Source organism: Rhinoraja longicauda, chromosome 31 (genome assembly GCF_053455715.1).
Source record: "Rhinoraja longicauda isolate Sanriku21f chromosome 31, sRhiLon1.1, whole genome shotgun sequence".
Taxonomy (NCBI): domain Eukaryota; kingdom Metazoa; phylum Chordata; class Chondrichthyes; order Rajiformes; family Arhynchobatidae; genus Rhinoraja; species Rhinoraja longicauda.
The window spans coordinates 10369092-10389137 of NC_135983.1; the positions used below are offsets into that span (position 1 = coordinate 10369092).

The 20046-nt window shown below is 45.0% G+C and overlaps 1 protein-coding gene across 1 annotated transcript; it reads left to right on the forward strand.

The window, feature by feature from the left end:
- The first annotated feature begins 701 nt into the window (after window positions 1–701).
- Window positions 702–18521, forward strand: LOC144608519 (putative G-protein coupled receptor 34). Its single transcript, XM_078426399.1, has 2 exons — window positions 702–728; window positions 17519–18521. Exon 2 carries the CDS (start codon window positions 17523–17525, stop codon window positions 18519–18521), a length of 999 nt encoding a protein of 332 aa, XP_078282525.1. The 5' UTR covers window positions 702–728; window positions 17519–17522.
- The last annotated feature ends 1525 nt before the right edge of the window (window positions 18522–20046 follow it).

Genomic DNA, 20046 nt, shown 5'->3' on the forward strand with positions numbered 1-20046 from the left:
TGATGGAATCGGGGTGGAATCGATGATAATATGGAGAAATTAAAGTTGGCTTGGATTAATGTAGGATTAGTGTAGATGGGTGGTTGATGGTAAGTGTGGGTTTGGTGGGCAAAGGCTTGTTTCAGTGCTGTATCTCCCGATGACAATATTTCTGTGTGTTGGAGTATCCACTTTTGGGTTCAGAGCAAGCATACCAATTGACTGACTTTACTTTAGACTTTGGATACACAGCATGGAATCAGGCCCCACCTAATCAATGCCGTCCATCTATCTCCCTGTACACTAGCACTATCCTACACACTAGGGATAATTTACAATTTTACCAAAGTCAATTAACCTACAATTCTGTACGTCTTTGGGATGTGGGAGGATGTCAGAGTACCCAGAGAAAACCCACATAGTCAGAGGGAGAACGTACAAACCCCTTACAGATATCACCCATAGCCAGGATTGAACCCGGGTCTCTGGTGCTGTAAGGCAGCAACTCTACCGTTGCACCACTGTACCGCCCCTCACTGAAAATCACTGGCACAAGTACCATGTTCAAACCGTTTCTTTATAGCTTATTCACAGCGTAAACACCTCAAACTGAAACAGGGTTCAACCATTTGACCAACTGCCAATTAGCCTTTAAGCTTCTACAAGTTCAATGGTTAACCCATCCACTGAGGATTGAACCCAGGGCAACACATTCGGTTGGACTGCTAGGTGACCAGGTGTAGTGGTTGGTGAGTACCATATTCTTTATATCACAAGCAAATTTCCAGTGCAATACTTTTAGAAAATGCACGAGAAAATGTACTCTTAAAATCCTGAGAGTAAACAGAAATTTTATATGCAAAGAAGCACTTAGCGTTGTACTTCCCTGGATGTTTACGTTCATTTTATTTTTCTCCAGAAATATTACTTATAAACTGAAATTTTCACCAAAATTTAGTCAGAGTTTAAACTGAAACTTAACTCCTCAAAACCAGGAGTGAATGGACCGTTACGAATATGGTGAAGGCAGGAAATCTGCAGCTAAACCTTGTGGGTTTTACAATATTTTTGGACAGATGAAAAGAGGGTGCACTTTTCTTTAACATTTGAACTGACAACTAAAATGTGTCAGGCATCATGGATTGCAATTAATCAATTTAATGACAGTTGCACGCAATTGCTGGTGGGCGCATAATACCGCATGAGTTTGCCGTATGAGTCACGATAAAAGATTCACTATTCAAAATACACCAACCATTAAACTGTTGGATTAAAGGACTTGTAGATTTTTATGTTAAGGAACAGGTACAAAATTCCTGGGAATGCTAAAGTTGTCAGTGACTTGGTAAGAAACACCAACTTTTATAACGTAAGGCAGAAGGTTTCATTCCGCACCAAACTTGTGCAATTAGACAGACCTACTACCTTTGTACAGGTAGAAATCACGCTCTGATACTAAATGCCCCAAAGCCATCCGATCTCCTAGTTTGCAGACTTGAGAAATATAAATGTTCGGAAATGACTGATGTACTGAACCGCACATCCAATCTTTCAGTCCGAGCCATGCTTATCTACTGAATAATAATAATAATAATAATAATAATAATGCATTACATTTATATAGCGCTTTTCAAACACTCAAAGACGTTTTACAGGGATTTCTAGAACATAGAGAATTGAATAAATAGATAAATAAATAAACGTACAGAAAAAGGAGAAAAAGGAGTTGTTTTCAGTGCAACTGGCAAGCCAGCACAAATTGCATTCACAATTGCATCAGTTTGAAGATGTGTTTTATTGTGTTCTTCTTCACAGTGTTGAACATGAATTAGGATGGTATTTAAAAGGGCAATTGAAATAAATTTATTGTGTATTTAAGACTGATAACTTTGCATTAGATTGAACACAGTGGAAAATTGTTCAATACAAAATATATATAGTTTAAATATAGTTCCAGTCCAAGTTAAAATCCATTTCACCACGTTACTGATATTTATATGACTGAAAATGTCTTTAAAGAAATATTACTATTCTGGAGCATAATGCTCAGTTTCACAGTAAATTGAAAAGACATCAGGTAAACACAATGGTTTCATGATTGGTATCTTTGAGCATAAAATACGCGCCTCTTTCATTTTGGAGTCTCCTTAACTATTTTAATTACAGATTTTGTGGTAGGTGGAAGGGGATAATCAGTTTACAGGCATGGACAAATTTTGAAGTGCGATTTTTTAAAACTAGTACAAAGAGATTGGGCAGTCTTCATTTGTGGCCAACATAGTTTTGGATGGAAATCTACTTTTTTTTTGTGCAGGCTCCAGCCAATTCAGATAATTCACACCCAATAAGGAGCAAATCCTGGGGGAATACCTTTGTAAATTGTCCTCCGATCAGAGATCATGGTTGTTTAATGGCTGTTTTATTGAATTAAAATTAGAAGAGGGCTGGTCTAATAAATCAGTTGCAGACATTCAAGAGCTATCAGATTCATGAATATCCATCAGGGGAGGAAATCTAAGATCGGCACAAAAACCTGGAGTAGCTCAGCGGGTCAGACAGCTTAGCTGGAGAAAAGGAATAGGTGACGTTTCGGGTTGAGAACCATTGGGTTGAAACCAGAAACCAGTTCCTTACTACGTAAACCAGCATCTGCAGTTCCTTCCTACACAGGAAAAGAAATCTGTTTTTAACCTGGTCTGGCCATCATCTAACCTGCTGCCTCATGGTTGACTCTTAACTGCCCTCTGATATGACCCAGCGTACAGTGCAATAAACTCTGAACATGCCAGAGACCTTCACATCCCACATAAAGGAATAAAACCTTCTGTGCCCGCTCTGGCTGCCTTGTTTGCTGCAGACTGTGAACCTTCCAGGCCCACAAGCTGCTGACTGATATTAAAAGTGGCGAGCGTTTTAACAAAGATTTGGGTAAAGGCAACATCATGGTTCTCTTTTTTTCCTTGGCACGCTATCATCAGTTTCCAATTAGCATTTAAAAATAAACGTTGTCACGATCAAAGTCCCCAATTTCACTTCCTCACCTCAATAGGCGTTAATCAAGCCACCATCAGTAGCGACTTTCCCACCGATTGTAGATAAGATGCAGTGCTTCTGGTGAAGAAGGTGTCAAGCTGTTTCGTTTGAATTTTGTGACAGCGTTGTCGGTCTGCAGAGAAGGCCATCACTTATCGTAATCGTGATGGAGGGTTGATAACGACACAATGGATGTCGTCTGCTAAATCTCATCAACGGAGAGAGCACATAACATGACTGAGTTTATATTATGGCAAGCGTCTGAAGAAGGGTCTCGACCCGAAACGTCGCCCATTCCTTCTCTCCTGCGACGCAGCCTGACCCGTTGAGTTACTCCAGCATTTTGTGATACCTGCGATTTGTACCAGCTTCTGCAGTTATTTTCCTATACATTATATTATGGCAAGAATTGTCATATGTATTCAATAGCAAGCTAATTTCACATGGCTCAGTTCCTAACTCCCCAAAACCTTTCCACCAACTATGAGGCATGAGTCAGGAAAAGGACCATATGTTTTTCACTTGCCTGCATGAATGCAGCTCCAACCACCTGTGATAGACTACTACACCCCTGAGACTTCTCCAACAGTATCTTCCAAAGCCATGACTCTACCATCTAGAATTGTTCCATCTGCTATTGACTCTTGTTTTGAGCTTCTGGTACCCCCAGGTGCTGACAATCAGGTGCCTGATTGGCACCTGATTGGCAGCATCTGTGAGCATGGGCCCTGCTACAGTGGTCAGTAGGTGTCTGCTCCAAGAATCGGCATGCCACATTTGACTGATCTGGATAGGGCCCGTGCGATAGGGCAACTTCAAGCTGGTGTTCCGCAAAACCAAGTTGCGGCATATAACGGGGGATGTCAGAGACAGGCCGCGAAGTGGGCGTCCCAAGAAGACGACACCCGAAGAAGACCGTTTCCTCACCCTGTCAGCACTTAGGAACCGTACGCTGTCTTCTACAGATTTGCAGTCAAGGTTTGCAGGACGATATGGCCGGCGGCTCTCTGCCCAGACAATTCGGAACAGACTGCACGCAGCCGATCTCCGGTCTCATAGGGTTGCCAGGAGGCCTGCCATGACTGCCCTTCACCGTCAGGCCCGTTTGCGCTGGTGTCGGCAACACGTGCACTGGAACCTGAACATGTGGAGGAACGTTATGTTCAGCGATGAGTCCAGATTCTGCCTAGGGCAGTTGGATCATAGGGTCAAAGTGTGGAGAAGACGCGGAGAACGCTATGCTGATTGCTGCACCGATAGAGTAACATCTTTTGGTGGAGGCAGTGTGATGGTGTGGGGCGGCATCTCCCTCACTGGAAAAACGAGGCTTGTCATCATTGGAGGCAATCTCAATGCAGAGAGATATCGAGATGAGATTCTGCAACCAGTGGCAATCCCATATCTCCACAGTCTGGGACTGAACTCTATCCTCCAACAGAGCAGGGTCGCCCCCACAGAGCAGGGTTTCTCAGAGACTACCTCCAGAATTTGGGAGTGGAGAGGATGGAATGGCCTGCCAGCAGTCCTGACCTCAACCCCATTGAACACTTGTGGGATCAGCTTGGGCGTGCTGTTCGTGCCAGAGTGACCAACACAACCACGTTGGCTGACTTGCGACAAATGCTGGTTGAAGAATGGGATGCCATCCCACAACAGTGTGTGACCAGGCTGGTGACCAGCATGAGGAGGAGGTGCCAGGCTGTTGTGGCTGTGTATGGTTCTTCCACACGCTACTGAGGCTCCTGTTTATTAAATGAATAAATTGTGAAATTGCCAATATGTCTTGTTTCTTCAGACTTCAATCATCCAATCCACCAAACAACACCGAACAAGAGTCAATGGCAGAATAAGCTGTTTGGCATTGGCAGAGAAGATTTGGCAGATTTTTTATGGGCGCAACCCACATACTCAGCTCTGCTGCTCATCCCACAAATGCATGTTCCTTACAAATGTGGCACCATTTAAAAGGGAAATAAACAGGCTTTCCAACGGTATAAGATTTATTGCCAAGAAGCATTGTTACAACAAAGAAATAATCTACCAAACACAAATTTCCTTACTTTTTGTGTTATGTTTATATGCCTCAGCTGGTGAATGCAAGCATGTCTTCTTCACTACCCAATCCACCGGTGTTGCCACTTTTCAGCGAACTATGGGGTTGAACCACCAAATGTCCCTCAATTCATCCACATTCTTTGGTGTTCTACCATTTACTACGTACAGTATAACTTGACTTTCCAAAATGCATAACTTTGTACTTAGCGTGATTAAATTCCTTCTGCCAACACTCCGCCCAGTTATCCATCTGATTTATATCCTGCCGTGTCTTAGACAACCTTCCTCACTATCTACAACACCTCCAAATCTTGTGTTATCTGCAAACTTACTGATCATACCTCCTACATTCACATTTGGGCCGTTAATATATGTCCACTGTCAACAAAGGTCCCAGCACGGATCCCTTCATACACCAGTGGTCATCAACTTCCAATCAGAAAAGCATTCCTCCATCACCATCCTCCATCTCCTACCACCAAGTCATATTTGGATCCAATTCGTCAACTCACCTTGGATCCTATGTGCCTGGATCTTCTTGACCAACCTACCATGCGGAATCTTGTCAAAAGTCTGATTGAAGTCCATATAGACTAAATCTATGGCCCTGCCCTCATCAACATTTTTGGTTAATTCTTCAAAAAACTCAAATTCTTAAGACACGACTTCCCATGCACAAAACAATGCCGACTCTCTCTAATCTAACAAATGGGACTGAGGGCTCTGTTTTGTTTTGTACGTACTATATTGTACTCCATCTTTCCAAATGTGCATAAATTCTAACCCTTAGAATTTCCTCCAAAAAATTCCCTGCCACTGACCTAAGGCTCACTGGGCTCTAGTTACCTGGCTGACCCCTGCTACCCTTTTTAAATAAAGGAGCAACATTAGCTATCCTCCAGTCCTCTGGCACCATGCCTGTGGCTAATCATATTGAACCGTTGGGCAGGCTTGAGGAACCAGATGGACATATCCTCCTCCTAGTTTCTTCTGTGCCCACTTAACACGTGTAAAATAGATTGTCTGGTCACCGGTGCAGTGTTGAAGCTTGCTATCTGGTGATTAGCCCCTGTATTTCCCTCATTGCCATCAGTGAGACCAAGTGTAGAGTAGGTGACCACTTTGCCAAACATTTGCGTTTTGTCCACCAGGGCCAACTGGAGCACTGGTGTGCCAGCCACCTTAATTTCCCATCTCATTCCCATAGCAACCTGGCTGTCTTCGGCCTACTCCATTGCCATAGTGAGGCCATATCATCGTGGCCATCCCTCGAGGTCGAGGATGATGGTCTACGTTCCGAAGAACGAAGACGCCTGTGCGTGTGTCTGTTTAACGTGTACTTGAAGTTGCATTCCAAGAAGCACACGGTCCTTCACAAATCAATCAACTAATTCCAATGGCAGGGGAACCAAGACGACTGGAGCTGATGGATCTGTTGCAGCCTTCATCCGCCTTCACAGCCGTTGAGTTCAAGATAACTTCATCCGCCTGGTCCACCGTTGAGGTCTTGAAGGTTCGATCGTGCGGCCATATACAAACTAGAAGAACAGCGCCTCATATTCCACCTGTGTAAGAAAATAACTGCAGATGCTGGTACAAATCGAAGGTATTTATTCACAAAATGCTGGAGTGACTCAGCAGGTCAGGCAGCATCTCAGGAGCGAAGGAATGGGTGACGTTTCGGGTCGAGAAGAAGGGTCTCGACCTGAAACATCACCCATTTCTTCTCTCCTGAGATGCTGCCTGACCCGTTGAGTTACTCCAGCAGTTTGTGTCTACCTTCAATTTGAACCAGCATCTGCAGTTATTTTTACACAAAATGCTGGAGTAACTCAGCAGGTCAGGCAGCATCTCAGGAGAGAAGGAATGGGTGACGTTTCGGGTTGAGACCCTTCTTCAGACAGTTATTTTCTGCAGTTATTTTCCTAGGTATCAATAGGGTGATTATTCAATGCAATGAAAGAATAATAGCAAATATGTGCAGAGCGATTCAATATAGGTCGCTATAGAAAAAGGAAATTTCTGATTTTCAGAGAAACTGGCTATTGGCATGCTCAGGAACAGAACCCATACATAACCCAGGGTCTACCTGAATAGTAAAATACTCAGGTAGTGAAGTAAAATACTGGTGAATGAATTATTTTCAGAAAATACTTTGAAAGAATCGTTGCAAAGATAAATTGCAACTCGGTGTGTTTTGGTGTGAATGTGTGTGCATGTTCGTGCGGGGGAGAAAGATCTCATTTCTGATTATATAGGGGCAGAAAGCGATCTATTTGATGATATTTTATAAAGCACAAAGTGGCAGCACTAGTTGCATGATATTTTTTGGTACTCAGCGTGTTTCGATAATTAGCTCATTTCAAGTTTGTGACTGGAGTTTCTGTTTTGACCTCATTTCTCAGCCAGTGGATATTCTTCAAAGACTTCCTGTGATAGACAAAGACCTGCACACAGCCTCCTATTTCAGTGTTTTATTTCTCTCTGACTCCTACAGCAAACTGTGTGTTGTTTGAAATATATGTACCATAGAATTATCCAGACTCTTCTCTACCCTTCAAACTATCCTCCCTGTGACAGTCACTTTCAGGTTGAACTCTGTAATTTGCATAATATTAAATATAGCTTCAATGAGCCAAGCTCTATTTCCAAAAACCAAACCTATATTTGGTAATAAATAGCGTGCATTTTAGCAATAACCTAATAAATCGGTCCCACTCTGGCCCAGAGTGGTTACATTGCCATTTGAATTGGCTGCATGGGTCTCATCACAGAGTCATAACTCTGTTTAGTAAGGGTGTCAGGGGGTTTGGGGAGAAGGCAGGAGAATGGGGTTGAGAGGGAAAGATAGATCAGCCATGATTGCATGGCGGAGTAGACTTGATAGCCCCTGTAGCCTAATTCTGCTCCAATAACTTATGAACATAAACTTAAAACGGCAGACAGGTATCGTAATGGTCTTTGTCATCTGTTGCATAATCACGGCCCAGATGCCCCTTTTAGTTTAGTTTAGAGATACAGCACAAAAACAGGCCCTTCGGCCCACCGAGTCCGCACCAACCAGCGATCCCCGCAAATTAACACGAGCCTACACACACTAGGAACAATTTACACTTATACCAAGTATACAAACCCAAGCCAATTAACCTACAAACCTGTACGTCTTTGGAGTGTGGGAGGAAACCCAGGATCTTGGAGAAAACCCACGCGGTCATGGGGAGAACATACAAACTCCCTGCAGACAGCACCCATAGTCCAGATCGAACCCGGGTCTTTGGTGCTGCAAGCGCTGTAAGGCTGCAACTCTACCCCTGCACCACCATGCCACCCTAGGCTTCTTCCAGGCAGACTAGTGTTAATATAAAGGAGAGATTAATATATTTCTTTTATGTTCATTTTTCTGAATCTGGGCAACTCCAGCAATGAGGCATATGCTGCCCATCCCTAGTTGTCCGTGCAAGGATTGGGGGGAGCCACCTTTTTCTCTGCTGCTGTTGGGGATGCAGGTCCAATGACCATGAGGCAACAGCATCTTGTTTCAGGACGGTGTGTGATTTGATGAGGAATCTTCCACTGGTGGCGTTCCCATGCACCCATTGCCCTTGATCTTCCTGGTGGTAGATGTCATGGTTTGGGAGGAGTAGCCTGGGCGAATAACCACGATGCATTTTGTGGATGGCACGCACTGCAAGCACTGTGTACCAGTGGTGGGGGGAATGAATGTTTTGGGTGGTGGGATGGGTTGCTAATCAGGTGGGTCGCTTTGGCCATGGATGGCTTGAAGTTCTTGAGAGTTGTTGTAAATACACTCATTCAGGCAAGCGGAGAGTATTCTATGACAGGATTCTATGTCAGTCTGAAGAAGGGTCTCGGCCCGAAAAGTCACCCATTTCCTGAGATGCTGGCTGACCCGCTGAGTTACTCCAGCACTTTGTGTCCACCTAGTATTCTACGACATTTCGGACATAAGCCTTGTATTCAATGATTCAATGACACTTTATTGTCACGTGTATCGAGGTACAGTGAAAAGCTTAGTTTAGACCTCACCTAGGCAGTACACAAGCGTGGCCATGTTTCTGGTGCCGACAAACCCCAGGTTTGGCGTATCAGCCGGTGAATGGCTGACTGCAGGATACCCTGCCACCGTATACACGCGGCTGAGTTTCTGCCTCATGGTAACCTCGGGTTATTGTTGGGCGAGACGGCCACACGGCAAGGGTAGGGGCTTACTGGAGATGATCAGTGCCTAGCTCTCTTATGGCATGACTATCAGTTGTCTCGGTCTTGCTGCTGCCGACATGGGCCGCTTCTTTTGCTGAGGAGTTACGAATGGAATCGAATATTTGTGCAATTAATAGTGAGCATCCCCACTTCTGATGAAAGAAAGGTCATCCACAAAGCAGCTGACGATAGCCGTGCCTAGGACATTGCCCTGAGGAACTCCTGCTGAGCTGTCCTGAAGCTAGGGTCTAGAAGCAAAGAACTGCAGATGCTGGTTTATACACAAAAGGACACTAAGTGCTGGAGTAACTCCGTGGGTCAGGCAGCATCTCTGGAGAACGTGGATAAGTGACGTTTCAGGTCTGAAGAAGGGTCTTGACCCAAAATGTCACCTATCCATGTTCTCCAGAAATGTTGCCTGACCTGCTGAGTCACTCCAGCACTTTGTGTCCTTCTGAAGCAAGATGATTGACTTTCAATGACCACAGCCATCTTCCTTTGTGCATGACATGACTCCAACCATTGGGGTGGTTTTCCTTTGGTGTCCAGTTTTACCAGGGTTTCTTGATGCTATGCCTCAATCTCACCTCTGCAATCCAGTTCCTTGGTGCATGATGAGGCCTGGAGGTGGGTGATCCTGGTGAAACCCAGACAGGGTGAGCAGGTTTCAAGGTTTAGCTGAGAGATACAGCATGGGAAACAGGTCCTTGGTCCCACCGAGTCTGCGCCGACCATCGATCTCTGTGCACTAGCATGATCCTACACACTAGGGACAATTTACAATTTTTACCGAAGCCAATTAACCTACAAACCTGTACGTCTTTGGAGTGTGGGAGGAAACCAGAGCTCACAAATACCTGGGATAACTTAAAACTCCATACAGACAGCACCCATAGTCAGGATCGAACCCGGGTCTCTGGCATTGTAAGGCAGCAACTGTACCGCTGTGCCACTGTGCCGTCCCCTGGGTTATTGTTGAATAGTCAAGTCAAGTCAAGTCAATTTTATTTGTATAGCACATTTAAGAACAGCCCACGTTGACCAAAGTGCTGTGCATCAGTTCAGGTACTAAGAAACAAACATACAATGGCACACAAACATAACAGCACATACATAAACAGTTCACAGCGCCCCCTCAGAGGGCCTCAAACGCTAGGGAGTAGAAATAGGTTTTGGGAATAAATGCTTGATGCACTGTTAACAACATCTCCCATCACATTGTTGATGACTTATTGGGTAGTACTTAGCTAGATTGGATGTGTTTTAGATTTTGGGTACAGTACAACCTGGGGGAGATGCCAGTGTTCTAACTGGAACAGACTCACGAGAGCCTCAGCTAGTTACTGGAGCACAGGTCTCAGTACTACAGATGGGATGTGGTCTAGTCCCATAGACTTTGTTGCATCTAACTCCTCTGCCATTTCTCCATCTCCCATGGAATAATTTGAATTATTTGGAGGCTGGCTTATTGAAGGCTAAATGTTCGGGTCAATGAGATGAAGTTTGTTTCTTCTCGGGACTTGATTCAGAGACTGCACAAAACCTAGAAATTGCTCTAAACATTTGAATTGGCATCAGGCACCTCAATGAGCACTGAGGTCATTCAAATTCTGTAGATCATAGGGCAGAACGAAGGGTTTGAGTTGTTTAAAACTAAAGAGGCGACCATTATGGCATTTTACATTATTGTGGAGGATATTGTATACTTTTTAAAGATCTTAAAGTTATTTCTTTAGTTTAGTTTACAGATACAGCCTTGGAAACAGGCCCTTCGGTCCACCGAGTCCGTGCTGACCCATACACTAGTTCTTTGTTCTATCATTTTCACATCCTACACACTGGGGGCAATTTACAAAAGCCAATTAACCTATAAACCTGCATGTCTTTGGGATGTGGGAGGAAACCGGAGCACCCGGAGGAAACCCACGCGGTCACAGAGAGAACGTACAAACTCCGCACAGACAGCACCCGTAGTCAGGATTGAACTCTGATCTCTGGCGCTGTGATGCAGCAGCTCTATCGCTGCGCCACTGTGTCACACTGTTCCAGCTCCATTCAAATGAGTAGCTGATGTCCATGGAGATTAGAAGAATAAGAAGGTATTTAAAGAAGGGTCTCGACCCGAAACGTCACCCATTCCATCTCTCCTGAGATGCTGCCTGACCTGCTGAGTTACTCCAGCATTTTGTGAATAAATACCTTTGGTTTGTACCAGCATCTGCAGTTATTTTCTTACACTACCAGAAGAATAAGAAAGTGTTCTAATTGAAACCGACAGGAGCTTGGCAGAATTCATACTAAAAGGCTACATATTCTAGAACTAGGGAGCAAAGTCTTAGGATGGAGACTTAGGGAAGGATTAGAGCTAAACGCGGCCAAATGGTTTTATCTTCTCAGGGGCATCTTTGTTGACGTGGCCGAGTTAGGCCTGTTCCCGTGCTGCATGACTCTATGATTCTATGACTTTACCTCAAAGTTATTCTTGATGTGCAGGCAGAATCTTTGCCAAAACATTTGATTTTGCAAAAACTACATTTTGAAAACCATAATCAAGATTCTGCTAACTGTCTGTTATTGTGGTTCATCGCGGTGGTTTCCTGTTTACTTGCCTCTGAGGTTGGCATGGATGGTAAATCTTGCACCGTCTGGGCACAAAAACCTTTGTAACAAATTAACCTTAGAATTTCAGTTCGTGATTATCTCAATGGAAAGATACCCATGTAATTGAAGTCATTGGAACTTTCCCAGGATTCTTTCAGATTCAACATTCACACAGTTTTGAAACCTATTAAAAATCAGAACTCTTCACAAAGCACCCAGCGTGTCTCTTGCATTGAGTTTAGAACATTTAGGCTGGGAGAGAAGATGTCCATTCAAAAATCACATTTTTAAACATTTTGAGTTCTGACTAAGAATCTTTGACCTGAAAGTGGCTGGTTTCTCTTCCCACAGATTGCAGCCCGACTTGCTGAGTGTTTCTAGCTTTTACTGTTTGTATCCTTTACTAGACGGGCGTGGCCCTTGTTGGGCCCAAACCTCTCCTGCGGGCCTGGCAACCCCCGTTGGGTGCAAACTGGGGCCGTGGGAGGACGAGGGGGAGAGGAAAGGGGAGAGGGGGCCACTCACTCCGGCCACTGCCGACCAGAGCGAGCCTTGGGCCCGCTGGGTGGAAACCTCTCCTGCAGCGGCAGCTTGACGGCGACAGCCATCTTCTTTGACCCTCTGCTGCCATGCTGCACCATGGGAGGAAGGTCAGGCCACGGGGCGCTGGTCCTCCCGGTGGGGGGGAGGGAGCGCATTTATTAAAGTTTATTAAGTTAATTGCTTTTAAAATGTAACAAAACCTGATCAATCGAGACCGCAGGGGGATGGATGGTGAGTAGGGTGGGCCTAAAATTGTTGCACTACCTTGTACCGTTTTGGCTGTATTTCGGAAACAAACTGACATACAATCGAATATTTATACAAGATGAGAGTTTTAGTCGTAAAAATAGATAGATAATTATAGCAAGAAACAAGAAACATGATACATTGGGGGAGTGGGTGGCAAGGAGAGGAGTTAGAAGTGAATTTGTGCTTTGAAAAGTCACCGTTGCAAGCCACAGGGCACATGAGGGGGCTACACAGACTGCACCTCCTTTTTTCAAACCCTGATGAAGATTTTTGTTGAACTGATGAATTGTTGGGTTAAACATTAAGTGCAGGTTTGTTGAGAGAGAAATATAGGAAAAGACACAGTGCTGGATCTACTCAGCAGGTCAGACAGCATCTCTGGAGAACATGGATAGGTGACGTTTTGGATCGAGACCCTTCTTCAGGCAGATATATAAATGTGTGCTGTAAGGGATTTTCTGCCCCAATCATTAGCTAATCAGGGGGTATGGGGAGAAGGCAGGAATGGGGAACTGATTGAGAATGATCACCCATGATCACATTGAATGGTGGTGCTGGCTCGAAGGGTCGAATGGCCTACTCCTGCACCTATTGTCTATTGTCTATTGTGTAATGTGTGATGTATATGATTCTCTCATGTCTTCCATCTTTATTTGATCGGTTTGCAGATACACTGGCCAGTGTATTTACTGACCACAAGCTTTTTATTTACTTACTAGACCAAGTGGACCCGACCCGTTGGGCCCAAACCTCTCCTGCATTGGTGCAGCACCCTCTCCTCCCCCCCCTCTCCTCTCCCCTCCCCTCCCACTCCCTCCCATCCTCCCCCTCCCTCTGTCCTCCCCCCTCCTCCTCCCCCCCTCCCACCTCCCTCCCCCCCTCCCACCTCCCTCCCCCCCCCAGGAGATAGATTTAAACTTTAAAATGTGAATAACTTTAAAATCATAACACCAATTTCAATGAAACCTCTTCCATTCGCACCAAAGGGACGACGGTGAGTAAGGTGGGCCTAAAATTGTCGTGCTATCGTGTACCGTTTTGGCTGGAGTTCAGGAACAAACAAACAAACAAACAAACGAGTGTTTTAGTATATAGATTCCTTCCCAAGATGTGGCAGCATCAATAACCATTCGTATTTGTCTTTGATTAACCTTTCTTTATTCGGTTTGCATTAACAGTACTGGTGAAATATTAAGAATAGCCACAAAGAGGAACGTGTTGGCGTGTGAAATAAAAAGCACAAGTGCTGTAAATCCTCTGCGGAACCGTGGAGAATATTTCAGGTTGTTGACGTTTCATCAGAATCAACTTCGCCCACCTTTTGCAGCGGCTTCTGCTTTTTATTTCACATTTCTGGCATCTGCAATTTTTTTTAATTTTTTAAAAAAATTTTCTGCAATATTGCCTTTCCCTTTGTCGTGACGTGTAATCTTTTCTTCCGTCGTTGAAATACTTATTCAACTCTTGCAATAACGGATTTAATGTTTATCTGAAGATTGTGGTCGTACTTTTAGCCATCTAGCCAAGGAAGTCTGCTGCAGTGGTATGGTCATGGGATGAGATCACAAGGTCTGGAGTCATTAGTTCCAACCCAACCCATCACTGTCGAATTTACAAGCTCAAGCAATGTGTGGAGTTTGTACTTTCTGTGCTGAGTTTGCATGTTCTCCCTGTGACTGTGGGTTTCCTCTGGATACTCCATTTTCCTCCCACATCACAAAAACGTGTGGGATTGCTGGGTAATTGGCCTCTATAAATTGTCCCTTGTTTGCAGGGAGTGCACGAGAAAGTGGGATAGCATAGAACTAACATGAACGGGTGATCGATGGTCAGCGTGGACTCGGTGGACTGAAGAGCCTGTTTCCATAAGATATAGGAGCAGAATTAGGCCATTAGGCCCATTGAGTCTGCTCTGCCATTCAAACATAGCTGATCCACTCAACCCAATTTTCCTGCCTCAAAAAGGGATTAGATATATAGGTGATTGCTTTGAAAAAGGTATATTGATGTCATTTGAACAATTGAAAAATAAATATCATATATCAAATAATTCTCTTTTCTGTTACTTTCAATTAAGAGTTTATTTAAAAGATAAATTGGGTCAAACAATGTTATTGCCGAAATCTAAGGAAATTGAAAACCTAATTCTAAAAGGACAAATAATTTTTTTTACTTCTATTATATATAATCTAATTCAAAAAAAGGCTCCTAAACAAGGAATTCATATATCAAGGCGAAAATGGGAAACGGATTTGAATATTAATATTGATGGAACAAATTGGTCAAAACTATGCCTTGACAGTATGAAAAATACAATAAATGTTCGGTTTAGACTAGTACAATATAACTATCTGCATCAATTATATATCACACCACAAAAATTAAAGAGAATAAATTCAAGTTTATCTGACCAATGTTTTCGGTGCAATCAAGAAATTGGTACTTTTTTTCATTCTACTTGGTCCTGTTCAAAAATACAACCTTTTTGGACAAACTTAAGAAGTTTTTTAGAACAGATTATCGGAATACAACTTCCATACAACCCAAGATTTTTGTTATTGGGTGATGTTGAAGGAATAAGACCACAACTTAAAATGAATAAATATCAGAAATAATTTATAAAAATTGCATTAGCAGTAGCCAAAAAAACTATCGCAGTTACTTGGAAATCTGATTCCTATTTAAGTATGGACCTTTGGAATAATGAAATTTCTAACTGTATCCCACTTGAAAAAATTACTTATAATTTAAGGAACAAATATGATACTTTTTAAAATATCTGGCGTCCTTATCTACAAAAGAGGGGCCTATATATATAGAAGAATTGTTCATATTCACAATGGTTCTTTTGGGAGAGATGTATATACATATACAGTTTATTCTGTTTGGAATTCCATGGGGCGTGTGCAGGACCCCCAACAACCAGGCAGTCTTTAATCTTTTTTTCTTTTCTTCCTTTTTCTTATTTGGGGTTAGTATAAGGGGGGTGGGGGGAAGGGGGGGAGGGTTTGTTTTCTAAAAAGTTCTGTAAAAAATAAAAAAAATAAAATTAAAAAAAAGATTGTGGTCGTACTTTTAGCCATCTAGCCAAGGAAGTCTGCTGCAGTGGTATGGTCATGGGATGAGATCACAAGGTCTGGAGTCATTAGTTCCAACCCAACCCATCACTGTAGAATTTACAAGCTCAAGCAATGTGTGGAGTTTGTACTTTCTGTGCTGAGTTTGCATGTTCTCCCTGTGACTGTGGGTTTCCTCTGGATACTCCATTTTCCTCCCACATCACAAAAACGTGTGGGATTGCTGGGTAATTGGCCTCTATAAATTGTCCCTCGTTTGCAGGGAGTGCACGAGAAAGTGGGATAGCATAGAACTAACATGAACGGGTGATCGATGGTCAGCGTGGACTCGGTGGACTGAAGAGCCTGTTTCCATAAGATATAGGAGCAGAATTAGGCCATTAGGCCCATTGAGTCTGCTCTGCCATTCAAACATAGCTGATCCACTCAACCCAATTTTCCTGCCTTCTTCCCTTAACCTTTGACACCCTTCCTAATCAAGAACCTATCAGCTCCGCTTTGAAAATACCCAGTGACTTAGCCTCCACGGCTGCTTGTGTCAATGAAGTGTACAGATTCACCACCCTGCATGTGGTATCTCTAAACCAAACTAATAGTAATGAGATAATGTTGGAAGGGTGGGTGAGAAGTTGAAACTTGGCCATTAAACATCCATCTAGTCCACCAATATCCTTCCCACAGGAAGGAAACCTGCTCTCTATACATGTTCCGCTCCCCACCTGAGGGAGGGGTGAGGGAGAGGGTGAGGGAGAGGGTGAGGGAGAGGGTGAGGGAGGGGGTGAGGGAGGGGAGAGGAGAGAGGGGAGGGGGAGAGGGGAGGAGAGGATGCTGCACCAATGCAGGAGAGGTTTGGGCCCAACGGGTCCACCTGGTCTAATAAGTTACTAAAATGCTCATGGTCAGTGTATATGTACATTGCCCAGTTACTGCAAACTGATAAAGATGGAAAGCAGGGAATGATACAAATCAATTGGCACTGGTAGGGAAAGGGATATGATTTGGGAAGATGTTGCCAGACCTGCTGAGTTACTCCAGCACTTTGTGTCTTGGAAGATATTAATCTGGACCCTATCTCTCTAAAACCAGACACAAAGTGCTGAAGTAACTCAACGGGTCAGGCATCTATTCTTGTGGAACGTGGATAGGTGACGTTTCTGGATGGGACCCTATTTCAGACCTTGTTTCCACATCCCTAAAACCCATCTCTTTCAAAATTCTGAATTTAGATAGTTGGGTCTTTGGAAATGTTCGACTTTTAAGCTTGCCAACTTCTTGAAAGTCATGTTTATTGTCCTCTGCACATCCAAGGTGAGGTACAGGTACAATGAAAACCTTGCTCACAGCAGCATTGCAGGCATGTAGACAGACTGACAATGCACAACAACATCAATTATACATCAATTACACAGATCGTGCAGAATGCAAGATGTTAATGATCAGACTTCTCAACAGTCCTTCCATAAACTAGGGTAGAGTGTGAATCCTCCAACCTACCTCATTGTGGACATTGGACTCTTTCTTGGGAACTGTTATGCTGTAATGCTGAGAAGTATATTCCAGGCTATGTACTTTTCTCTTTGCTCTACCCTCTGTACTTCAGTCTGGTTTGATTGTACTCATGCATTGCATTACCTGATTAGATCGGACAGCATGCAAACAAAATCTTTTCACTGTGCCGTAACAATAACAAGCCAAAAGCTAGGTTTTGTGTTTTGATGGACGCGCAATGATTGTTTAATTCCTCTGCCGTTTCCTTCCAGCTCGATGGCGACAGAAAGCCCCACCTTCTCCATGTGGCCAGCGAACGTCACGGGCGCGGCGAGCCTGCAGCCGGTGTGTAACCTGACCAGCGGTCCGCTGGAGAAGGTGGTCCTCCCCGCCCTCTACTCGCTGGTTATCCTTGTTGGGGTACCTGCCAACCTCCTGGCTCTCTGCATGTTCCTGCACCAATACCGAAAGCATGGCATCCTGGTTTACCTGATTAACCTGGCCATGGCCGACCTCATCAGCTGCCTGTCCCTGCCCTTCCGGGTGTCGCTGCTGCTGTTGGGCGACCAGTGGCGAGAGAGCTCCCCCATCTGTGCCGTCACCATGGTCATCATCAACTCCAGCTTCTACTACACCGTGTGCTGCAGCACCATGTTCCTGGCCTTCATCAGCATCAGCCGCTACGCCATGATCGTGAAGTCCAACAACAGGCACCTGAACAAGTTCTACGACACCGGCTTCGCCCAGTGGGCCTGCGCCGTCACCTGGACGGTCACGATAATCCCCATCCTCGCGCTCAACCTCAACTACTTCACCCGGGAGGTGAGGCTGGTGGCCGACTCCGTCTGCTACAACGTTCAGCTGCAGTACGGCAAGCGGGTGTCCGCCAACGCCTTTGTGACGGTGGGCGTGATCTTCCTGGTCCTGCTGGTGGCCTTTGCCTTCTCCTACGCCTCGATCGCCGTGGAGCTGTGCACGGTGAGACGGAGGAGCGTCAGCCAGCACAACCGGGTGGTCCACACGCGGGCGCAGATGATCATCATCGGCGCCATGACGGGCTTCGTGGTCTGCCACCTGCCCTACCACGTGTACCAGATCGTGGCCGGGCTGCACCGGCTGCACGGCAGCAGCTGCCTCTGGCTGCTGCAGACCCACCACGTCAAGCTCATCACCCTCTGGCTCGTCTCGCTCAGCTGCTGCCTGGACCCCATCCTCTACTTCCTCCTGTCAAAGTCCTTCGTGACACGCGGGTCAAAGCGAGAAAGGAGCAGCTAGTGTGGGCTCCCACCGGGAACCATGGTCTGCAGTCCTCCCCTGCTCACACTGACTGAACCAGCAGTGGGCCGATGGCTTCATAACCATTATTGTTGATGGGGACAACAGCCCATGATGGGCCCGAGGCAACATTAATGTCACCTTGCCACCAATCAAAACTGCCTCTTTGGACAAAACCAGGGATTGAAGTTTCCAGTAGCTGGGACACTGCATCTGAAATAGAAGTCAGCTGGGGTGTGGACTATGTAGGAAGCAACTCTGTCTGTCCACTGGCAGATTGGGACCTCCCTGGTTTGTTCCAGCATTCCGTAGGATCATAACTTTCTGTGCCTGACCTCCTTTTCCCAAATCCCTAAAATACAAAGAATGTCAGATTTAAATTCCTCTAAACCCCTCTCCCTCCTCCTTCCCTCCCCCCCCCCTCCCTCCCTAAGGGATAGATTTAAAACTTTAAACTTTGAATAACTTTTAAAATATAACACCGATTTCAATGAAACTTCTTCCATTATCACCAAAGGGATGACAGTGAGTAAGGTGGGCCTAAAATTGTCGTGCTATCATGCACCGTTTTGGCTGTAGTTCAGGAACAAACAAACAAACAAACGAGAGTTTTAGTATATAGATTTTCCTGTCCTTTAATTCTGGGCCAATCCCAGTCTCTCTCTCTCCCTCTCTCCCTCTCTCCCTCTCTCCCTCTCTCCCTCTCTCCCTCTCTCCCTCTCTCCCTCTCTCCCTCTCTCCCTCTCTCCCTCTCTCCCTCTCTCCCTCTCTCCCTCTCTCCCTCTCTCCCTCTCTCCCTCTCTCCCTCTCTCCCTCTCTCCCTCTCTCCCTCTCTCCCTCTCTCCCTCTCTCCCTCTCTCCCTCTCTCCCTCTCTCCCTCTCTCCCTCTCTCTCTCTCTCTCTCTCTCTCCCCCTTTCTCTCTCCCTCTCTCTCTCCCTCCCCCTCTCCCTCTCTCTCTCTCCCTCTCCCTCTCTCTCTCTCTCTCTCTCTCTCTCTCCCCTATCAGTGCTCTTCAGTACCTGAAAACTGGGGTCAAGTCACCATTTAAGTTTTTAACTTCAACCTTAGTTCACGTCTTCTCTCCCCACTCTCCTTGTCTCACACATCGTTCAGACACTCGGAAAATAACCCATCAGGATAAACCTGAAAGGCGCACTGAGAGGATCATGAAGGGTCCAAAGAGTCAAACTTACAAGAACATGGACAAGCCTCCATAGTAATGTTAACAGGTACATTACGGACCATAACATGGGAGAGTGTTTCTCGTTGTGGCATTTGTTGGTCGCCCGCGCGGAACATCTTGCCCAACGCTAAGGCTTTCCCTGTCTACTCCCACGTCCTCCCACATCCCAAAGGCATGCGGGTTGCTGGGTTACTTAGCTTCTGTAAATGACCCCCAGGGAAGTTTCAGAGGGTGTTAATGGGCATGTTCGGGAGAGCATAGAAGAGTAGAGCACAGGAATGTCCATTCAGCCCACGATGTGTGTGGCAAATGTGATGCCAAAAATAAACTAATCTCATCTG

What these genes read in the sequence shown, in the direction of transcription:
- LOC144608519 (XM_078426399.1), top strand. Translation starts at nt 17,523, where the DNA reads ATGGCGACAGAAAGCCCCACCTTCTCCATGTGGCCAGCGAACGTCACG.